Source organism: Stigmatopora argus, chromosome 12 (genome assembly GCF_051989625.1).
Source record: "Stigmatopora argus isolate UIUO_Sarg chromosome 12, RoL_Sarg_1.0, whole genome shotgun sequence".
NCBI lineage: Eukaryota > Metazoa > Chordata > Actinopteri > Syngnathiformes > Syngnathidae > Stigmatopora > Stigmatopora argus.
This window is the reverse complement of record NC_135398.1, coordinates 6,923,009-6,947,282: the sequence shown is the minus strand read 5'-3', so window position 1 is coordinate 6,947,282 and position 24,274 is coordinate 6,923,009. Positions and strand designations below refer to the sequence as shown.

At 40.1% G+C, this 24,274-nt stretch overlaps 1 protein-coding gene and 1 long non-coding RNA gene across 3 annotated transcripts in view; one reads left to right on the top strand and one right to left on the bottom strand.

Annotated features, from left to right (window-relative positions):
* The window catches only part of LOC144085280 (uncharacterized), a 42,525-nt gene that overhangs the window by 17,538 nt on the left and 713 nt on the right, over nt 1–24,274 (bottom strand). Inside the window, exons 2-3 of the long non-coding RNA XR_013304063.1 lie at nt 16,415–16,521; nt 7,265–7,334 (exon numbers count right to left, since the gene is read on the bottom strand). This is a non-coding gene — a long non-coding RNA (uncharacterized LOC144085280). The remainder of the gene's footprint in view (nt 1–7,264; nt 7,335–16,414; nt 16,522–24,274) is intronic.
* On the top strand, nt 10,235–23,704 carry LOC144085277 (nuclear receptor ROR-beta-like). Of its 2 annotated transcripts, XM_077614357.1 has the most exons (10): nt 10,235–10,663; nt 16,443–16,528; nt 16,616–16,757; nt 17,424–17,954; nt 19,270–19,391; nt 19,552–19,684; nt 20,135–20,242; nt 20,791–20,901; nt 21,248–21,357; nt 21,440–23,704. In XM_077614357.1, exons 1-10 carry the CDS (start codon nt 10,657–10,659, stop codon nt 21,599–21,601), a joined length of 1,512 nt encoding a protein of 503 aa, XP_077470483.1. In that variant the 5' UTR covers nt 10,235–10,656; the 3' UTR covers nt 21,602–23,704. The 2 variants fall into 2 exon arrangements, with proteins under 2 accessions (XP_077470483.1, XP_077470484.1); XM_077614358.1 differs by lacking the exon at nt 10,235–10,663 and having other exon boundaries at nt 16,434–16,528.

The window sequence follows — 24,274 nt, the reverse complement described above, 5'->3', positions numbered from 1 at the left end:
GAAAGTTAATATAATGAAATGCCACAAATTGTCCCAATTCTCTTATCCATTTTGTTTTACCTTGATTCGAAATGCACACCTTGATGACTCATCACAAGGCAGAAGTTAAAGTTATGGCAGACTGCATAATCGGAAGCCAAAGAACTTCTGCTTCCTCTTTTGCTGCATTTTTACAATGGAATCCTGACCGTGGTTATTTTTTCGTGTTGAACGTTTACGTGCAACACGGCATGTGTGTTAAATGCCTCTGATAGTCCAGGCTCCCTCACGGCGATGCAGGAACATAATTCTTTGGAGAGAGGAGAGCAGGACTGAAATGTCAGCACTATTCCTGCCAGCCGCATGCTCCGAGTAATGACGTTGTCGGCATCTCGGTCGCCCGTTGCTCTTTTCATCCCCTGCGCTCCGTGTTCTACTTAATGACCAATAATTCCACAAGGATGTCTGGAAAGGTTTGCAGCAAAACATTGGACTGAGCAAAATGGGAGACTGGAAGAAAGGTGTCATGGATGAAAGTGGGAATACCTTGTCTTTTTCCACAGCTCACATATTCCTTCTCGCCACATTACGGAACACACACACAGTCCAACTCTAATGGGTAAGAATTCTCCTGGAAAGCCCAGAGAGGGTCAAGGTCTCGGAGGCTCGATGCAGAGCAAAGTGACAGTTACATCGGCAGTGATGGAAACTCCAATGCCAAAAGGGGTAATGGAAATGCCCCCAGCAGGCAAATAGAGCCATAAATTTTATACCATCAAAGTGTCGCATCTCATGAAAGAGTCAGCATTTCTAACGGTGCAGCATTGAGATGAATGCTGTGCAAAGAGATAAACAGGAGATAAGCAAAAAGCTGCGTAAAAATCCTTTAATGCAGCTCTACTTTGTACCTGTGCAGATAAGGTTCCATTCAAAGTTGAACTTAAGTAACTAGATATCTTTACATTAGTATTACGATGAATGTAAAATTATACGCCAAAGCCGCAATTCACTCAATAAACCCACTAAAATCCAGATTTCAACATTTCACAAAGGATAATCTGAGTATGAATGAAATTCATCTTAAAGACGCTTGCTCTAAGAAGTTCGGTATTCATTCATTTATTTTCTGTACTGCTCATCCTCACAAGGGTTGCGGGGTATTTATGTAAACAACAAATTGCTTACGATTTTTGATTATAGCCAAAATGTTTAACCAGAAAAACAATGATACTGTTCACGGTATACATGGACAATACTGCCCAAAAAATAAATCAAGGGAAAACTCCAACAGGTTTGTTATCGAGAGCTAACTCATTACTCATTGGCGGTCGTAAAATAACCAAAATTGTTCTAAAAATGAGCTGTTTTCACGTTGACACATTAACTTGGCATATTTCCATTTACAACTTCTATTGGTGTCAGTGGCACTTAAACATGAAAATTGATTCAAATGGATTAAATGTCTATCATATAATGAATAAAAAATGGATTAAGCATATTAGCTCATATCAACCCTTTCCAATCAAGCCTTTCTGGGAAATAATGTACGGTATCGTCTCGATCACATAATGACAGACTTTCCAAGCGTTTCCAATCTGGGTGGGAAATCCCAGTGGAAAATCTGTCATCTCATCGGGGAACGTCTCTAGACATAAACGCCATCGAACCACATTTTGAATGGTCTGCAGGAAATTTAGAAAAACAGATGGCGTCAGTGATCCCATTTTTTCCTTTATTAAGTTCGTGGTCGACTTTTATGTCATTTGATTTTGAATATTCTGTGATCTCCGGAATGTGTGGTTTAAGTATGCCCCGTATTTATTTTCCCTTTAGCGATGTTTTAAGACTCCCGGCAAGAGGATTATGAGTTGTCTTTTTATTACACGACAGTAATTGATTGAAATGGACCTTCATGTCATCTGTGTGCCAAAATCTTGCAGTGTTTTACTGACGTCTGTTTACAGAAGCAAAAAACAACAAACAAACAAAAAAAACTTGTGTTCAAGTGCCATGACGACCATTTTAATCCGCAGTGCGCCCACTTTGGAATGAAATCGTATTTATTGCAGTCAACTATGTGGGATATCTGTATGCCTTTAAATTTACATGCTGAATGTTTTTCTGTTAACGCAGGCTTTTACTGTTGATGTGCATCTGCAACGATGCAGGAATAGTGTATAAAGAAAGTAACATAACTGTATTGTACTGTACATATGTATAGAAATTGTGTCCATGCGCTTTATGATGCTAAAAATGTTACAAACATGACACAGATTGAAGATACAAAATATAATGATGATGTAAATGGATAGAAATACTGTGAAGGTCTTTCATCATGTTTTTATTTTTTATTTTTTATTTTTAGTAATGTGGTTTGCCAATCAACTGCCGTACTGAAGGAGAGAAAGTTTTTAATGGCATTATGCTGTGCAGTAATATATAAGCACAATGTCGATTATTTTTCTTTCTTTTTGCATTGCGGGAACTGTAACATTTGTTGATAGTGTAAATAGTCACTATGTATGTATACACGTTTTTGTTTTGGTTTTTTTAAGGGGGGCAGACAGCTTTTTCCTAAAACAGAGCGGAATCGAAGTGTAAGGGATTTTTTATGCCTTTTTCCCCGTGCCAATGCTGTGAATAAGATGTATGTAAAATATTTACGTGACTTTGACTGAAAGCTAACTTCAGCTCTGTCCTGTTGTTAGAGTAGAGATGCAGGCCTGATCTCAGTCCCAACTGAGCTATTTGCCTGCCTCTTGATTTCTGCAGTTGTTGAAAACACCTCTGTGATAATTATCATTCATCTTTGGAGTACTGCTATTAAAAGAATCACTTACTCCTATAATGCTGTGCATGGTGCTGAATGCATTCATACAGTTTACTCTTAATTTAAATGACAAGTTGACATTTGTTCATTTGCTGTCAACCCTCCCACTTCAAATGGATCTGACGTCAATCGCCGTCAGTGAGTTAAAATACCGATCCACACATGAACATACTACTCCCAATCAGAAATGAATGATATTTTCAAATTGATGTTACGATAGTAATCAATGCGAGAATGTTGTTATCTTGTCTAAAGGGCAAAAACAGACACTTCTGTAGGCAGCCTATTTTGTGACTTATGCAGTTGCTTTTTTTCATCACAAGAGAGAGCTAGATGCTCTAGAAACACGTTCGGCCTGAACATAGTGGTGTCAGACAGCCTCCCATTTGGGTTCCCATGCATTGACTGTTAACCTAAAAAGGCAATGGAAGGAGAGGAATGCTTGCTTGCTCCTATACGTATATCCACAAGCCCAATAAAAAGACAGTGTATAAGCAAAGGTTTCACCCTAGAAAAATTCAGTTGACTACAGAAATAATTTAAAAAAAAATCAAGTTAGATTTAAAAAAAATAAAAATATATAAGTTTATATATTATATAGATTAAGCATCTTCTATTTCTACATAACACAGTGACTTAAAAAAACACTACTTTTTCAACAACAAGTCATAGCTAATTGAATCGAGGAAGCAGTTTTTCATCGAAATCCACTCAGCGACACGTATATAGGGATGAGCAGGGAGGTAAACAGACTTCCAGCTTGCAGGTGAAGGATAGAAATAGTTCACAAGAAAGCTTAACATGAACTGATGTGTAGCAGCCAATGAAAACGACCATGTTTGCTGTTACTATGCCAACGGTGCTTCTTTGCAGTGGCGATGCCTCGCCATATCCCTTTAACATAATACGGATAATCAATAAGAATCAAAAGGGGAGCAAAGAAGCCATCAAATATCAGCACAGCCACAAAGATGAAATGAAAGCGTTGATCTTCACACCGTTCAAAGCAAGTTTTCGAGGATAATTTTCCTCTCGAAATATGGCAGCCATTGTCAACAGAGATGCTCAAATGAGTAAACACACAGCCGATGCCCAGTTTTTCTTCCTCATCCATGACCTCACCTGCAGTGGGAACCTCACAGCAATGTCGCAGTGAACGCTAATGCTAGAAAATGGTTTGTATCATGAAAAACTCATACGGGAGGTCAAGGCTCTAAAATCCGAATGGCCACTGAATTTGTAAACTGATTCCACGTGTGTCATGAAAGCTTACACTGCCCTCTATTGATCCTTGAGTCCTTCTCTGTCTGCACTTCTACTTGAACTTGGAGAAAAACAAAGAAAGAAAAAAAATAGGGTCAAAAAGCTAGCCAAACACTAAAGAGCCTGGAGGTTTGGGATACCATAGCTGCTTCTCAAGTAAAGTCTGTCTTTAATCCTGTTAAGTGTATTTAACCCCATAGACATTACATAGTCTACACTACAACGGCCATAACCTGAGAAACACAGGAAATATGAGATTAGCTCATGTTTATGAGTAATCATAGCCTGAAATTGCTCAGTTATAGCATCTGTGATTTTATTAAAAGATGATTCATGCTGTGAAGATGTGATATCTCCCCCAAACCAAGAGAAAAATCTAATATTCCACAGGATGTGTGGGGGTTTAATATTACGAATTGAAGCCTGTTGTTGTTATTAATTTACCATAAGCCCCCAGAGGCTCCTTCCTGTTTGTGCAAAGATCTTTCCCATCTCAGCACAGATCTTGTGTATAATTGTGGATATATTTGTCTGCTTGTCTCAGTTGACCTTAATTGTGCTGCATCCGTCCACCCATCCTCCGTTTGCCCCCCCGTCCGTCTGCCTCTGCTGGACTTCCATTCCTGGCTGTCTGTACTGTTTGAAAGTGCCCTTTACACGTCACCAAGTCAGGCAGAGATGGTGGATGGTGGGCTGTGAGAGGGGTGTGCTGGGGCGGGGGTTCTATTGCTGTAACTAGGTCAGTGAAGACACACCCATCCGTCCCCTCCCAACGTCCCTGACCACCCCCTCGCTCCCCTTTCCCGTTGTGACGCAATGCAGAGACCATCTTTCTGTCTTATTAACGTCAGGATGCATACACTCTACAAAAGCCTATTTCACTTGGTCACTTTCACGGTTTCATTCGACATAGTCACTATGGCATAATGTTCTGTACTAATATGGCGTCGTCAAAAATCCTTTATACGGGCTAGAAATGCAATATTGGTATAACTGCTCATTGCACGAGCTTTAAATGTGACGTTCTTATCGGTTTTGACATTTAAAAACTCAACATAATGGCTATTGCAATGAAAATATAGCTTGAATGCTAAAAGTACACCTTCTCGATTGTAAAAAAGCAACAAGAAAACGACCGTATTACTGCATTCACCCGCACAACAGCTTGTGACTTATCATGTGTCTCTGCAGTGTTCTGATCAAAAGGGGACCAGAGTCATACAATATGCACAGCAAACTCCAACTATTACATAAGGCCGGCTGTGGTATCTCGGCAGCAACACTAGATGTCTCTGTGAAGGCCTGCGCCGCTATGAGTCATCTGGGCTATTGCACAGGAACTAATTTATCCAATCTCACCCATGCCTGATTCTCAAATGCAGCGTTTTTGTGTTGATTGTTACACCAAATCTGGGGTGATGCATGCACGACTTTGCAGTGACGAAAAACATGATGTGGGTGGTGAATGCGATTAACCCGACAATGCGCAACTTTGAATGGAACATAAATGCACAGGGAAGCGTGTGCGGGTTTCAACTGGTGATTCATGTGTGAAAACAACCTCATCGTTTCAGTGGCTCCAGTCTTCCGTGATTAGATAATGTAAGGCTGCCGAGGCCGAAACAAACATGCAAATCTGGCCCTGAAGAAAATCAAGATGAGAGAATCTATTAGGATGATAAAAGAAATATGATAAGGCAACTTTGATTGGCCAGCAGAACACTATGGACGGCACAGAAAGGCTCCAAAGGATATAGGTCATTGGGCTGAACGCGAAGGAAGCAGAAAGTATTTCCTTGAGGGAAATATCTAAGATAATGGACTTCTTGTTTCCACCTCGCTACACGAGATAGCTTGGATACAAAATACAAACAAATATGACAACACGCACAAAGGGTGCGTGGGGTTCTCACTCCATACAGGGTGTAACTGGGTCAGGTTCACATTGCAAAGCACATTGAATCACACTAGGGATGAAAACAGTCCGGTTGCCTAGGAAACCTCCTTTTACGCAGATATTTGCATGGCATATATTTGCATCCGAGCTTGTGTACACGCAGGAAAAACAGCTTAAACTCACGTATGGGTATTATGAGCAGGTTGGCGCTCTAATCACTCAAGAACATCTCATTTTTAGTTAATGTATTACTTCATTTAGTGTTTCAGTGTTATTACTGTGTCAACATTAGCCATAGTCCTACTTTTCAACTCCATGTGGGAGTGGCAAAGTGATGGACAGAGTGACAGAAGAAGAAATACGTTGCCATTTGTTGGGGCAAGTCTGGGCATACTGTGGAAATGCGCGAGTCATAATGCATTGAATAAAAAATAATATTGGTCTCGATTGAGAATAAAGAAGATGTAACACACTTTAAACTTCTGGAGGATTTTTTTCCTCTAATTTATTCGTAGTTTAAAATGTAACTATCCAAAAATGTTAAACTAAGTAGTAACTAAACAAAATGTAGTTTTCAGTTGATGGGTCTGGGGCTGCTTTGCTACTAAAGAGCCTGGATGACTTGTTGTGATTTATGGAACGATGAATTCTGCTGTTAACCACAACATCCTGAAGCAATAATAAAATCATCTGAAGATTACCGAAATTTGAAGTGCACTTGGGTTTTACAGCAGAACAACAATCCAAAACACACCAGCAACTTAATGATTGCAAGTCCAAATAAATGTTTTGGAGTAGAAAGGAGCACTTACATGGCTAAACCATAAAAATATAATAAATGAAGTAGCGTTCAGAGTTCCGGTATGTCAAAGTAACGAGGTCACAGTTATTTCTTACTTTGCGGGGAACTTAAGAAAAAGTCAGATAAGGAAGAAAAAAAGAGTTTGGCAACTGGACGCAAATCAAAATAGAGACAAAGTCGCTGAAAACCTAGCTTTACATCTAAAGCCTGCTGTATGAAATCAGGTCAAGCACAATATAAAAATACACTGTGCATGTTTGCGTTACTGCCAGCCATCCATCTCATTGGTGGTGGGGTTGTATTTGCACAATGAGATAATCCCTACCTATTGAACTGTGCCTGAACTCTAACTCTATTTATAAAGACTTTATCATACTCAAACCTTTACATTGTATAGTGTAGAACTAATGATCTTGATAACAAAAACACGACTTTGGAAAATAATTCAGGTGTTCATCACATAGGAAATAAAACATGGAAGCGACACACTGACCTGGTGACGCAGCAAAGAGAAGCACTGCAGTTTAACCAGCCGAGTCCGTCAGCAGGGGGATTAACAGAACCTTCAGATTGTAGAAAAGAAACAGATTTAGCAAATGAGAGAAATCTGCATTACAATATTAATGTAACCTGACATATTCCTGTTTACATACATGAGTAGTATTTTGTGAAATTCTACCTAACACAAGTGAAAGGCTAAACTTGCACCAATGAATTTAATCTTGGATCTTGTTCTTATAACCTGAGGCCAGCATGCGAATGTTTTGCGGGGCAGCGTGGGAGAAACAAAAAGGAATGTACAGAGTTGATGCCACTAAGGCAAAAAGATTGGCCACGGGGCCCCCGTCTGAAACCATGTGCAGCCAATCAGTTACAGTCGAACCGTCATCCCGACAAAGGCGCTTTGATGCAAGCAAGGCCTTTAAATTGATCTGAGCAGAGTCAGAAGGCTGCACTAGCTCTGATCAGAAGCAGGAGACATCTACGGTAAACAAAAAAAGCAGTCTGATAACAAAATCCTACAATCTAGCTATCTGAAAATGAGCTTTGAGTTATGTAAGGGTAACACAGCCGTTCCCTGTCACAGCTTACTTAGTATGAGCTGATCAAAATGCATTGACTTTTTCAAACCTGAATTGCAAGTGACAATCTCTTCTCTCCATTTTGCTTTGTTTTTCTTAGCCACACTGTCGTCAATACGTCAAACTGATGTCTTTTCATAGTTTTGCCATTGTACGACTAATCTAGGCCTTAAGAATGAGAATGCAATTTTCCAGTGAAGTACAATTCTGCACTTTTATTTATCAGTACTTGCTCTAGTTTTGATTTGTTTATTCTATTTTAATTCATTCATTCATTTTCCATACCGCTTATCCTCACAAGGTACGCGGGGGTGCTGGAGCCCACCCTAACTAACTATATAGCCTCCAGAGAGAGAATACCCTGCAACCATACACGCTAACACTCATACTAGGAGCGATTTAGAGTGTTCAACAAGTCTACCATGCATGTTTTTGGGATGTGGGAGGAAACAAATATTGTATATAGCATTGTCCCAGAAACCTGAAACTCACTACCAAATATGGGCATTATTTTTTTTCATTTCGTATGCAGGTCTGCTTATTGTCGGAAGATTTATGATGTCAAAAAACTCATATGTGTTTGTATTTTCACCATCCACCCCCATCCGCTCTTTCATCCTGTTATGCAGCAGCTGGCATATCCCCAAAGCTCTTCCAGCTCGAAGATCTTCACCTTCTTTGTCTTTTCTTCCACCTTTATTTTACATCAGGCAACAAAATGTCTGCCTTGGCCTATCCTTGCTTTCTCAGTCCCTTACTCTCTCTCCCTCTCTCTTACTCTGTTCCCTGCTGTCTAACCTATCTGTACAGCAGTTACATAAGCACTAAGGTCAAAGTGTCACTGCGGTTGTCAAGGGAGACATATAACAGAGGGGCTTTAGAGGAGGTGTGAGCACGAGGCAAAAAGGAATGGCAAAACGGCTAACGGTCGAACGGAAACAACTGTAGGGATTGGCGCGCATTTTGGAGAATGAAAATATGCAACATATTAGATGAGGAATGAAAGGATTAAAAGGGTTTCTAAAAGAAGGAACATGTACGTGTGAGTGTATGTGCAAGAGAGAGAGAGAGAAAAAAATCTGTGACTGCCGCTGCTCTATTAACCTAGTTTGAGTAATCTCTGCCTTCATGCTGTTTCATAACATCGCTGCCAGAACATTGCATCATAAGCGCGCACACACACACACACAACCTCCACGACACCCCACCACATCACCGCAAACCCCCTCATTACCACAGGGAGGACTGAGTTACGCATATGTTTATAATAGTTTAAGATTGCAGTTCGATGTGCCTGATTGCAACAGATAAAAAGTGATACGTATGTGTTGCATATGTGCTTGTTGTTCAAAATGCAAGAGTGAAACAATAATTGAAAACAGTGTGATGTTCAAAAATGAAGTGAAACAGGAACCAGGTGGCATCAGACATTCGAAGGTCATTGGGTGTAAACTCAGAAACTTCCCTTCAGAGAATACATTGAAATGCTGTTAGCAATTACTGAAGACAATGCCAAATTATCCAACCTTCCACCCTGAGATAAATTATTTGCATAAACAAACATTCTTGTCACACATATTTTGAAGTTTAGCTATGTTATCGCCGTGCCAATGGTCAAAAATGATTTAATTTATGCTGTAGCAGCATAATAAAGAATATGCCAGATGGGAACTTTGTTAGCAATCATACAATAAAGAGATGTAGATGAATATAAATTAAATAGATTTATTTTGGTAGACACTGCAATGGACATATTTACTGTATAATCTCAATTATTATTTTGCATGTACCTTATGTAGAAATACAATCGGCTTGTTTGTCACTGAGAAAATGACAATCTCAAGTGATAGAGTAATGACCAGCCAATAAAATAAAATAGAAATCCATAAATTTATCACTTGAATGCAGAAGTGCAACAATTACCTAATTGGCTGCCATTGACAGCAATAAACGTCCTATCCATTTGAAGATTTGTTCATTTGCTGATGCAAAGAAACAATTGATTGGAAATCTATCATTGTCAATGGCACTGAAAGACGTCCTGAATTAATCGACAACTGATAGATGATCAAAGAAATTGACGACATGACTATGATTTAGTGTGCATTTTTTTAAAGTGTGGGGGGCCCAGGGATTTCTTGTTTGGAACCCTAAAAAGCCCCAGCTCCGCCCCTGCACTCAACGATTTAAATAAGTGTGCTGCACTCAACGATTTAAATAAGTGTTAAATCACATTACAGTAATGTACAGTTGCCCTTATTTAATGACATTGGAACCCGGGGCGTGTTAGGATCGCGTGGCTTCTCTCTTTCTAACTTCCACGGCCACCTTAAAAACTCGTCCCCACGCGCATGCGCACGGCCGCCGCCGCTGCTGCTCGAAGAGCTTGTGGCGGTGAGATCATGTGAGAGAGTCCACGCTTGGAGAAAAGTAGGTTAGCAGGGTAGACTGAGAGGAAGGCGCTGACTGTGTGGACCACCGTGGGGAATATTACAGCCAAACAGCACCACTATTCGTGAGGGCGTTTAGGATGCAACGCTAAACGACTTTCTTTACTCTATTCTTTCGCTCGGACTTCACTGAACGATAGAGGACACTCAGGGGTGGGCATTTTTTATCCCTGCTTTTTCTGACATTTCCCCTTTTCCTCGCTACCAGATCGCGTCTGCGATCGGGATCGAGAGACATTTTTTATTTATACAGACACTTTTTTTGATGGCAGTCATTCACCTGCAGCGCAGCCAAATGTAGCCGCGCGTCCTTCTCAATCGGTTAAGAAGAAGAAGAAGAAAAAAACGTCAAAATGAGAGGTAAGTGCATTCAGGTTAACTCGTTTCGATGTTTGGAGTAACTTGATGGCCTGTTTTAGACATCGGGAAGTTAAAAAGGAATTGGACGGGTTGCCTGCCACATGTGCGCACAGATCCTCGGTGTGCGCCTGTTTTGCTCCCAAATGCGCATTAATCCCCCCATGACTGGATTAGGGACGAAGACTGCAGTGTTTGTGTTTACTTTTCAATTCACTTGCAGTGGGTTTTAATCAAAAATGCATTAAAACCGTGATTATTTTTTTAATTATAGTACAGCTGATCATATTATCAGGTAACTACATGCAAAAATAGTTTAATAATCATGCCAAACCTGTCATCAAGGGAGCTATGACATTTGTCAGACAGAGGGACTCTACATTTTAATCGGGGTTCCATGTTTGTGTTATGCAATAAGAAGGGAGGGGCAACATATGAGCTTGCTGGTGATCAAAACTACAATTATGTAATCCACTTGTTTATATTTCTTTATTTCAATGGTCAATTTAAACTAAACTACGGCATACTACTGTTCATAATATAATCAGTTAAAAAAAACTGTATAACGTGTATCTAGTCATGGGCACCAAACAGGCCGCCGTGTATGATAAGAATTGGGTTTAAGTCAGTTATTTGAAAAAAAAATATGCGTCATCTCTACTGCCATTTTATCAGATGGGTCGGGATGTTGAGTTGGAGGGGTCTTGCCAGCATGGCAAGATATAACAGCATAACCGTGTGACTACAGAGGGAGATGGACCTGGCTGTTCCACTGACCTAGTTATGTCACCCAACGTTACACAGCATGCGCAACAGAGGGAGGGGGAGCGGCTGAGGGAAGTGCCTGCCTGCCTGCCGGCCTGCCTATAGGCCATATGCAAAAAAAACACACACACTGACACTTGCCCTTGCACTTCAATTTGACTCCTGGCTACCGTCATTGAGGAATGAACTTGAACTTGAGTGGGAATTCCTAGAAAAGCGCAGCCTATCGTTAACATCTTTACATTCCACCCGTCTGTCAAAGACCCCTAAAGCTTAAAATGAGTTGCATACACAAGGAAGATACTTGATACAGTCTTTTTGGCATTAATGTACTCTAGCATTTCAAAATAGAAATCTAGTTTAATGATCACATTGAGCCGCGTGATGGTAGAGGGGTTCACTCGCCTAAATTCCGGGCTCGAGTTATGATTGTCGGTGCGAATGCTCGGTTGTCTGCTGACTGGCGACCAATTTAAGGTGTAGTCTGCGGCAACCCTTACAAGAATGAATGACTGAATGATCAAATTAATGAAAAATAATGTTAGAAGTTGATTTAAATTGAATGGCGCATTTTGCAGGTCAGGCAGTACAGTAAGCTCCTTCAAAGACACTGTTTGCTTTTCATGAAAATAATATATATTTTGGGCCTCCGGATCCTATCCTCAGGTATACGCTAAATAACTCACCTCTCTGTTTGCTTCTCGCAATGCACGAGATATCGCTAATGTCCTTGCTAAATAGGAACGGGTGTCAAGGAATTATATCAACCCAGTGATGGTGAAAAACGAATGAGATCATTATTAGGAATTAGCTATACTTGCATTGACCAAGCTAAGGAAACAGATTAACTTTTACTGTTCTAATTCCTTTATTTCCATATTAACTGATAATTGATTAATATTCCTGGACACTATACGTACAATGGTGCCTCATATTCCAACCCTTCCAAAATAGTTCTTAAACATATTTTCATACTTTCTAAAATACACCTGAAAAATCACAAGCACCTGCACCTAATTTATTACCCATGTACTTCCTTGTTGTTCTGTGGGCTAATTTGACTGTTGGCAAACCATCATAAATGGATCCCGACAGTGACAAACTCATATTGTTCTTCCATTTAAAGGAAGCCAACGTGAATGATGGTGCTGGATATTGTGGGGCTCTGAAGTGCTTTCATTTAAAATATTTTGGTGCAGGTTATCCAAATGTAAACAACTTTGGGTCCTTAGCATACAGCACTAAAAAGGAGTTGAGTCTATTGAAATGTTTCCAAAGGAGAATTAAAAACCCAAGCAAAAAAAAATGTGTATGTTTGAACATGTAATAAATAGCTGCTTTTTCACAATGATTTTTGTGAAAACTGTCAATTCTGATTTTGGTTTGCAAATGCAAGATTGCAGCCATTGTACAGGTAGATTATGTCTAATTACTGTACTTTAGAATGCAGGATTTATTGGATTCGATTGGATTGGTACTTTATTGCTTGTAAAGCGACAGAATCACATCAGACAGTGAGGTATTTGAAATTCTCTTTGTTCTACAAGTTCACCAAAATTTTGGATAGAGCTGCAAATAATTGTTCTTATAATTGCTTAACATTTGTTATTTGGTCTGTCGCATGTCAGAAAATAAAAAGTACAAACAGATGTTTACAAATGTCATGTTTTGACTAAACACAAATGCTAATCAGCCGGCTTTCATTAACGACTACAAAAATCTGCTAACATTTACTGTTGTGCGGCTAAAATCAGACGGTCTGCACAACTTGAACATTGGCTCCGTATGAAAACTCCATTATAAAAAATAGATTATCTATATCTGACATGAATTGCACGTATTAAAGGCCGTAACAAACAATCGGGATGACTTGACGTAATATAATTGAGTGTGATAGCAGAGGGTTGGTTCGATTTAATTGCATGTGCTGCACCGTCCGTCATCCTGCACCTTGCTGTGAGACATGATGCAATCAGCGTTGCTGCAACCCATGGAGTGAAACCCCATGCTGTCAAACTGTCTAATTAGTAGCAAGCAAGTCACAACTCCGGATACTTGACTCATTTACTATCAGAGTGGATGCATAAATAGACAGAATTGCCAAATGTCCACCAGTGCTATGAATCTAGTTATTCCGTTTGAACTGAGCTAATTAAAAAAAATGTAGATCACCGAGTTCAGGAAATTGTTGCCATAAGCCATCAAGCAATGTTTATGACATGGGAACAAGAACAGCCTGTCCTCTCCTTGTTTTGAAACTGGTTGCACAAGAATTGACGTGAGTTACGTATGTCGCCACTCGTGTGACGGTCAAAATTCATTTTTTTTTGGTTTGCGACACGTTGCTGACACACTGACACACTGTGTTTGACCCACTGGCCCAAAAGCTCTTTTTTGTGCAATTCCTACTGGTCTGGTTCTTATTAGACAAGAAAAAAAAGCTTGTAAGATTGAAGTCACTGATTTTTTTTTTCCTGCGTCACTTTTCCCTGCCCCAAAGTGAATTAGCTTTTTTTGACAGATGATAAGTTCAGACGTTTCACTGGCTGAGTAACAATTTTTTTAAGGCTTATTTTTCCTATATTGCACAACCAACCACCATATGGAAAACAACTTTAATTCTTTTAAAGATTTTGTGACTGACTCGTTGTGCTAGTGGACAAGAAACGCAGAGTGTTGCATGTGTTTTCATGGATTATGTTAGTGAAATAGGCAGGCTTTTCCTGATTAGTTGGAATACATCAATTCTTTTAATCCGGTCAAATGGATCTACACAATTGTGTTAGACCGGCTCTAAAGTAAATGTTGCCTTGATGCAATAGGCAAGTAATCGTGAGAAAATATGCTTTAGTTTGTCAGCTATCCTCTTGTATTTGAGTTCTATGTTCTACCAGTTTTGTTAACGAGATTAAGAACATGCATGAAGGGCCGCAACATTGAGGACGTGCATCTAGACCAGGGGTGTCAGACTTGGGTTGGTTCGCAGGCCGCTTTAACGTCAACTTGATTTAATGTGGGCTGGATCATTTTAGATATTATATTTAGATTTTTTTAAATAAATGGATTAAAAGAACTGGCCCTGAATATTCAGTTTTTTTATAGATCTAAAACAATGTTTATTGTAGCTTTTTTTATATATTTTTAGATTTTACAAAATGATTTTTGAACTAAAAACACAGAAAAAAATTGATTAAAAAACGACAATTATTGATTTAAAAGGGGGAAAATCAGGAAATTTAATATACATCTATACTCTTCATTTGATCCTAAAACTGAAAGTCGGCACTCATGATTTACTTTCCCGGACCACACAAAATGATGTGGCGGGCCAGATTTGGCCCCCGGGCCGCCACTTGGACACATGTGATCTAGACTGTATTTTGTCACAGAGCAAAGGATGGGAAATCAAATAATTCTGTGATTTCGACTTATCGTTCTGGTACAGTAGCTCATTCCTAATAAATGTGTCACGAATAAAGCATGATGTGTTTTGATATCACTGGTTATTGCAGTTTTACCAGTATTTTTATTGCATCTGGTGGTTAGTTTTACTGTTATGTAACAATTTTTTGGGTATTCAAACTTCAGGCCTGAAGGAAAATGTTTTTCATGGAAGGAAAGGAGCTCCACCTTAAAAATGGTCTGTGGAGCACTCTGATGTTCCTTCTTCCCCCCTCCTTCCTGTTTTAGTGGGAAAGTGTGTCAGTGGGACAGAATGTCCACATGGACTGACAGGCTACATTGCCCAAGTGATGGTTGACTCAGCCAATGCCGAGAAAGCCGCTGTCAGCGCCTAGCCAGTGGGAAAGAGCGATTGTGCCGAGGGCGGGTCAGCGGTGTTGCTAGAGTGAGCCGGCTGAATGAGTGTTGTGAGGAATGCTCACAGACGAGAGTTATATAATCGAGAGACGGGGAAGGGGGGAGAGGAGGTGGAGGTTTTTTTTCCATTGCATGCCTGCAGCTGCCACCATCAGTTGAGTACAGTATTTTCGTCGACAGCTTAAGAATTGAGCAGGCGGCAAAGTGCACATATGCGCTGGAAAATTGTCTTTTCGGTTTATAAATGATCACACTTAAGTGGATTATCAGATGTAACACAATAAAGTGTATCATATGAAAGTCTTGAGGTAGAACAATGTAAGACTGGGAAAATAGACTAAGCAAGAAATCTTAGGATTTTGCTATTTTGCCCCGGACGAGACAGAAGAAGTCTTTGTTCGTCTCTGTGTGCAATGGTCATGTGATTCCCTGATCTGTTTGTGCAATCTATTCCTTCATGGGGGCCTCGTGCAGGGTGCAGACAAACACAGTTGAAGGCAAGTTGGCCTCGCTGGTTCTGTTACTTCAGTTGTGAGAAAGTTACGTTGTTCGCAAGACCACATTTTTCAGATGTATAGATTCATCTTGGTGTCTGTTCCTATTTTAAACTGTACATTTAATCAACTAGTGTTCGGCTACCAATTCATGTTCCTTTAACAAATGGGTTGTCGATAAAATATTACTCTTTAATTGTTGAAATATAACTCTTTCATCTATAGTCCAGAGAAATAGAACTATCTAACTCTTACAAGATAGAGTGCAGCTTGGTGTTTCTAGGTCAACGAAATACACAAAGGACATCATTTTGGACAAGATATATAAAAGAAGAGCACAAGACAGCACAGTACAGATGAACTGAATTAAAAGGCAGGCAAAGTTCACTAGCACTATCATAAAGCAATATAATAGCTGCTTATCTGATAGCATAAAAGGCAATCTGTTTAAAGTCTTTCAAGGGTATTGCAGAGTAGCTTGCCGGTTATATTAGAAAAACAAAACTAAGCTTTAACAAATGTCTGGGAATGCTAACACAGCAGTCAGGTGAACGCATTACACGTTTGACTGGTATACATTTCCTGTATTGATAAGAATTTTGAAAAACAAAGAAGTGTTGTTTCCTTTACATGCTCAACTCTGGCGTTATTTGAGGAATTAAAGTAGTGGTCTGACCTGTTCAACTTTGATTTTGGTCTTGCAGCTCAGATCGAGGTCATCCCCTGTAAAATCTGTGGGGACAAGTCCTCGGGCATCCACTATGGGGTCATCACCTGTGAAGGCTGCAAGGTGAGATGGAAAACAAAGAGATGCTTAAAACAACATGTTAAATCTCCATTGCACACATGTAAACTGGGCCCGCATTTTTGTTTTTAGGGGTTCTTCCGTCGCAGTCAGCAAAACAATGCCATGTACTCGTGCTCCCGCCAGAGGAACTGTTTGATCGATCGGACGAACCGCAACCGTTGCCAGCACTGCCGTCTGCAGAAATGTCTGACTTTGGGGATGAGCCGAGATGGTAAACACAAAAGAGACACATACTCCGTTCACGTACTTCCTATAACCCCTACAATGACGAGACTCTTTGACGTAATCACGTGCGTCATAACTGGAAGTTTGTCTGTAAAGTCCTAAATACCGGAAATTGAGTAGCTTTTGCTTTAGAACCAAGTAGAATATTCCACTAAATAAAAGCTGATACCATGAGAATTTGAAGCCCTTGCTTGCTAATGTTCCGCTTCAGCTGTTGGGAGATGCCTCGAAACTTGCGCTCATCTCTTTTTTAGGATGCAGGGAGAAAATGAATACAGTGTATAGACTGTCATAAAGTAAACTGGATATCAAACCTGGAACATTCAGTTCTCTACTAGGAATTGAATTGATAAATGTACTGTCCTGTACAAATTGTATTTGCAATAACACATTGATGGATATAACATGTCATTGCTAAGTCTGTCACATACAAGGTGACTTGATTAATTTAATTCAACGTTAGAATGTGGCACACTGGTATTTATAGGTTCAGTGCAAGTGATCTAAAGAAGATGTGCCAACTTTAGAAAATAGCTCATATAACTTGTTGACTGTTGACTGCCAGTATTTTGTTGTATATTGTATAGGGAGGCATTCGGTGTCTAAAGTGACATGATCCAACGATGACCCCAAATGTATTTTTTCTCAACAGCGGTGAAGTTTGGCCGTATGTCCAAAAAGCAGCGTGACAGCCTGTACGCTGAGGTGCAGAAGCATCAAAAGTCCCAAGAATGTGTGGGCTTAGAAGATGGGGGCTCTACTGCCCTGTCCTTACCCAGAGAAGACGGCGTACGTGGCGGTAGCAGGGAGGATAATGAGGAAGGTTTAAGCCGTTCCTATAGCACCGGCGGATCCAGCTCTACTCTCAGTGACCTGGATGACATTGCCGCGCTACCAGACCTTTTTGACCTACCGCTGACCCCAGAAGAGGCCAGCGAGTACTGCAGCCTAGAGCTACTGGGCGGAAGTGGAGGGACCAGCACCGGAAACACCTACAACTCTTCGTCCGCTTCCCCCTCGTCCTCATCCCTGTCCAATCAGAATTCTCCTCAGACAATGTTGGATGTGTCAGACAGCAATGGCATCCAGCTCCTGCACACGCATTCTCACTCATATTCACTGCTTGGAGACACGCATACACTGCTGGACCAGTTGCCTGAGGACTGCTCCATAACAGAACTTGGTGAGTAGAAACACATCATAACAGCAACTTCTTGAAATATTTGAAGATTGGCTTATTCACTAGATCTGGACAAAAAGGATAGTATTTAAAATGGCGAACCTGACAGTTACTTAATAAAAAAACAAACAATCCTTGCGTCATGCGGGCTAATCCTCAGAAGCGATTGAGCTGCTTGTGGGATGCTAATAAATTGGATAAAGGATACGCAAAGGTACATATAGGATTGAGGACCAGTGTAGCAAAAAGCTCAGTCCAGGAGGTCAAAAGAAAACTCATGGTGAGCTTTACCATATTCTAAAGCAACAGGGTGTTTTGTTATGGTGCCATATGTTATGCCTCATTACTATTGCTAGAGACAAATATAATGACTTTTGGTGAGGCCTCAATCAATATTATGAGTTTTTCCATCCTTGGAAGGCAAGTTACCAACATATTTTTTTGTTTGAATGACTTTTACCCTTCACAATGTTATACGTGAAGAAATTAGTAGATTGAAGCTATTTTCACATTCATCCAATGAAGGAGAAGAGGCTTTTCTTTGCTGCGCTCATTCATTTACATAATTGGACCTTATTCTGCTGTGTGACCTGTGACATCATAACCAATAGTTTGAAGTAGATTTTGTGTGTGGAATCCAAATATTTGGCGTGATGCAAAGCCTACAAATGCCATGAAAAGAAGCAATAACATAGAACTTATTGCAAAATTTCTCTAGAATGCAGAGTAGTCAGTTCAGTATTTGGAAAGATAGGATAATCATGGTCCGTTTTAATTGACACTTTTAGTGAGGTATTCACATTGATTTTTTTTAAACTTATTTTATTTTAAGTGTTATCTAACTGGGTTACTCCCACCGATATCAAAGATCTCGTAAAAAGTTGAGGTTTGGCAAAGACTGCAGCTACAAATTAATTTAGAAAACAGTAAACTCATAACATTGATAATGGAAGTTTAACACATAAAGCACATAATTATAGAGGACAGAAATGATCTCACCATCGTTCAAAACATATTCAATGTAACAAGGGCTTCCATCTAAAGTTCAGATCATTTACTCTTAGCATAAGGTGGGCAAATTCTTATTCAAAAACAGCTTGGGGTCGTCTTGTGATATCACTTTTAACGCCCCCCCAACTGTTTGTTGCTAAAAAAAGGATAAAGTAGATTAATACCCTGTGATCCGAGGTCACACTGACATGATCTTTGGTTAGTTCAAGAAAACCATGTTCCCAAACGTTGCGTTTGCCTCCCATTACACCCTTTGAGTGAGACTATATTTATATGTTTGTTTTGTGTGTATGTATTTGTCTTACAGAGCGAATCACTCAGTGTATTTTAAAATCTCACTTGGAGACGTGTCAATACAGTGCTGAGGACATGAAGAGATTTACTTGGGTACAATACACTCAGGAGGAAACGAGGGCTTTTCAAAACAAGGTACATATGATCTCCTTTATTACACACTGAGTGTACATGTCCTCATTTTGCAGAGTAACTAGTCAAAGCCATTGAAAGCCTCTGTTAAAGTACCTAGTTGATTTTGCGTTTTAAAAAACTATTGCCATCATTTGAGAGACAATTTATTTCTGTTTTGCAGTCAGCGGAGTGGATGTGGCAGCAATGTGCACATCAGATTACCAACGCCATCCAGTATGTTGTGGAGTTTGCCAAACGTATTGCTGGCTTCATGGACCTTTGCCAGAACGACCAGATTATTTTGCTCAAAGCAGGTCAGTACAGTGCACAATAGGTATATTTAGAAATTGTAGGTCATAGCGTATTACCAGAGTAAACAAGAATGTAAAATTTGCTAACTTGAGTTCCTTCTGTTCTTTGTCTCCAAACTTCTCTTCCTTCTTTTGCCACATTTCTTTGGACAATGGGGAGAAAAACATTTTTTCTTCTTCTGGAAAATTCATCCCCCTCATCTATGTTTATTATTTGTGTGGGGTAAACATGTATTTGACAATGTATTTACTTGATGTTAATATTTGAACTCTTTAAAACATATATTTGTGAATATATGTTTAAATGGTTCTAATTGTCATCTATATGTTTATTAATCCGAATCCAAATTTACATTTGTTTGTGTCCATGTATTTCGGCCTCTCTGTGAACCCCCATTCTGTCCCTCCTCGTGCATTTCTCCACATCTTTGCCCCCTATGGCTACCCTTTCAGGATGCCTGGAGGTCCTGCTGATACGTATGTGCCGGGCTTTTAACGTCAACAACAGTACCATTTTCTTCAATGGAAAATTTGCCTCGCCTCACTTCTTCAAAGCACTTGGTGAGCATCACATTAGGAATGCATCACAAAATTTCAAAACATTCAATTCAACCCATCTACTGTACGTTAATGCGTACATTCTGAAAAGCCGGCTAACCAATCCTAAATTCAAATGCCGTTTGCAGTCTTGTATTTGGGAAGTATACACCTGAAACATCATTTAGTGAAGTTTAACACGAGACGTGACGTACTGTAGAATAGACAAAATGTCTGTAAATTATTCAAACAAGCCTCTTGGTAAATCTACTTAATGGAGAACTAAGGTCAGATACACGCCGACTCAACACTGCCTTCTCTCGTACAAAAAGTGCTACGACGCTTGGCTTGCCAATGGAAAAAAATCTAACGTCATTGTTATGTCAAGAAGTGGTGGTTCTTGTCCCGCAAGATGCCAAGTTCTGCCGTTTTGACCTTAGAGGTCTTAGATAAGTTGTAACAACGATGGAGTTTATTTTTAAGATTAGAAGCAGAAGAGGACTCTTTCTACACTTAAATTAGCCCAATGACACAGCATGAGATAACGCAAGGATTTTCATGTGTTTATTCAGGTTGTGATGACCTGGTGAGTGCAGTATTTGAACTGGGAAAAGGACTCTGCCGCCTCCAACTGTCTGATGAAGAGATGGCTTTGTTGAGTGCGGCTGTACTTCTCTCCCCTGGTACGTACGTCATTTCTCCTCTTTTTATTTGGGGAAAATTTAGTTATTCACTGCCAGCCATTTACCGAACGGGCTTGGGCAGCTATTAGGAAGCATTTTGACCGATTTCCTTCTTCTTTTTTTTTTTACACCCACTGACGATAGAGTTATATTATAATTTATACATTAAATCAACCAAATCACTTTCTTCAGAAAAAGTGTTGTCTTGCATTTTATTGTTATACACAATAAAACATTTTTTTTAAATTCTATAAAGTTACTTGATGATGGTTAGGTGATTTTTTTGCTGAGCAAAAAATTATATTATGAGACTTTACCTAATCGGCAATTATGGGGATTTTGGCAGATCGGCCCTGGCTTATGGATGGTCAAAAGGTTCAGAAGCTTCAAGAGAAGGTTTTCTTGGCTCTGCACCATAGTCTACACAAGAGTGCTTCTGAGGAAAAACTGGACAAGGTATGGGGATGCAACCATATGCGTCATGCTTGTGTAATAAAAAAGAAAAATACCCACCGTATCTATCTCTCATTCTCCACAGATGCTGTCCAAACTACCTATCATGAAATCTATTTGTAACCTTCACATCGATAAACTGGAGTTTTTCCGTCTGGTCCACCCAGAGACCGCATACAGTTTCCCTCCACTGTACCGGGAGGTGTTTGGAACTGACATGACCCTCCCGGACTCCACCAACTGCTAGACAGATGGACTGACTGACAAAAAGACTGACCGGCAGAGGGATGGAGTGGAGTGTTTTTAGAGGAAGGGAAAAGGAGAGACAGAGTAGGATCTATATGTTGACGTTCAACAACCAGCAGTTAAGAGACAATCCAGTACTTTAAATACTCCGTCTCCCGCGATTCCAAAGTAGTTGTTCACTTTCTGAGCAGGCGAAGCACCTTACACTACAGACCATGCACACTCGCTCAAGTTCCTCTGCGTATCGTAGCAGCATCACTAAGCAGATGCACAAAGCAGATTCAAGTCCAAAAACGTGTTTAACGTCTGATCCGCTGCGGATCGCCCAACCAGTAATGAATGTACCTCGTCGTCGCGCATCAGTGCACAAGCAAGGACTCAAAAGCGAATGTATAACCCTGTCGCACTTGGACAGTTTTATACATGCTTATAGAGATCAGACTTCACTCAATAGTGATCTTTCAGTATGACTATGTGCTCATATTGATACAAAACCACCTTCTTCATGTACTTACACTTAGGGACCAAGATCACTAGTCATTTTCTAGAGAAATACTACACAACTTCACCACCTCGAGCCGCTTCTCATTCGCCTGTGTTCGGTGCTGCCTTGAGTAGGCCCTTGAGAAACCTCAGTCCCACACATCCCTTTTCCCTTGCAAATGCCACTTAGAAACAGGGCAAGATGAAATCATCTTTAATTTATATACACATTTATATACAAATATTTTAAATAAGAATGTACAGAGATGACTATTTGAGACTGCAGAGAGCTTTAGAGTGTGTGAGATTAGTTCAGAGTGATTGGGAGAGTAATAAAAGTGGATAGATAGTAGAGAAGATACACAAAGGAAGCCAATATTTGGACTCTGGACTATTTTCCCCTCTATATCTTACTCTCAGGTTTCCATGACAACCCCCTCTCCCACTTTCCACTGACAGCAAGCCCTCTAAGGGCGTGAACAGACACTTTTAGAAGCAAACAGGGGTAGTATGCCCATGCACCAGGTAAAACAAATTGCCTTTGCTTGGCATTTAAACTGAACTCTGATGCTGACGGCCCTACCCCTGCCTGGAGAGACAAGAAGAGGACAAAACGGGACTCTAAAAAAGAAAACATCATGATTTTTATAGAAGGACATACAAAGTGCCCCCCATCCCAGCTGTTTCTAACCAGCAGTCAGGTGTAGTGCATTTCAGTCACTTGTGTAATCTCACCTGTTCAGGTCCACAATTTGTATCATAACCCCTTCTTGCTGGTTGGAGAAACTATATTATTTGTAAAATTGCTCTTCTTCTGTCCTCTTTAAGTCCCAAACCCAACACTTGTTTGAATAAAAAGCACTTACTGTCCCTCCTTTCTCACTTGACAACAGTCTGATCCCAGGTACAGCTACCAGCTGCCCCCCCTAGTGAGATTTTCTTGTTTATCTTTTTGTTTTCCTGTCACACAAGGTCCTTCAAAGACTCTGTTTATTTCAGTTGAGCATAAAGACAACTTTTGATGGTTAGTGTCAAGATGAAAACGTCTTACTCGGGACACTGTCAGGTTTTTGGGGCCCGTCTCTTGCTGCTCAGGGAGCCAACTGTGACCCCTCGTCTCTTTATGACCAGCCTTGTACTCTACACCCCTTTGCACCCCACAGCCATGATCACCGTGGACGTGAGATCTATATTTTTTTGTGAATGTTGCTCGCAAACTTTCAGAGCCCTACCCATTTGTCCTAATATTGTAACATTACAATTAGGAGAATTTTACATAGGAACGCAAAAAAAATCAGTTTAAAGATCAATTTTCTTCTCGGGTTTTAATGTTCAATTTTTCATTTGCTGTGATGTTCACTTAGTTGTCTTTTATCCACTTTCTTTACACGTCTCCACTTTTGTCCATTAAGTCAATAATCATTTGTTAAATTGGCAAATGATTTGAAAAGTCCAAAAAATGAACTAGTTTGTCTCCCTTTTCTTTCCTTGTATGACAACATGTACAAGAGATACTATATTAATAGTTCAAGACTAAGTGAGTCACACAGCTCGATATATATTGTCGTCCATTGGGATACATTATATGTGGTTTTAAGAATGTAATAAATGGTTTCTTCTTTAGAAATATTTGTTAAATCATTTTAACATTGGATGATGGGCGGCCCGTTGATTAAGTGGATAGCGCGCCGGCCTCGCAGTTCTGGGGTCCTCGGTTCAAATCCGGGTCGGTCCACCTTTGTGGAGTTTGCGTGTTCTCCTGGGGCTGTGTGGGTTTCTTCCGGGTACTCCAGTTTCCTCCCACATTCCAAAGACATGCATGGTAGGCTGATTGGACACTCTAAATTGCCCATAGGTATGAGTCTGAGCGTGAATGGTTGTCTGTCTCCTCGTGCCCTGCGATTGGCTGGGCACTGATTCAGGGTGTCCCCCCGCCTTGTGCCTGAAAGTCAGCTGGAATGAGCTCCAGCAACCCCTGCGACCCTTTTGAGGATAAAGCGGTTCAGAAAATGATTGAATGGATGATGATTCAGTGATCCCCAACCAGTGCCATTAGATGTGCAGAGGTGAAATTATCCAATTTGTCAGAAATAATGATGATTTATATTGTTATTCATTTTCACCAACGACATATAATGAAAAGACAAACAATTATATGCTCTGAATGTATTTAAATTTAACCCTAAACAAG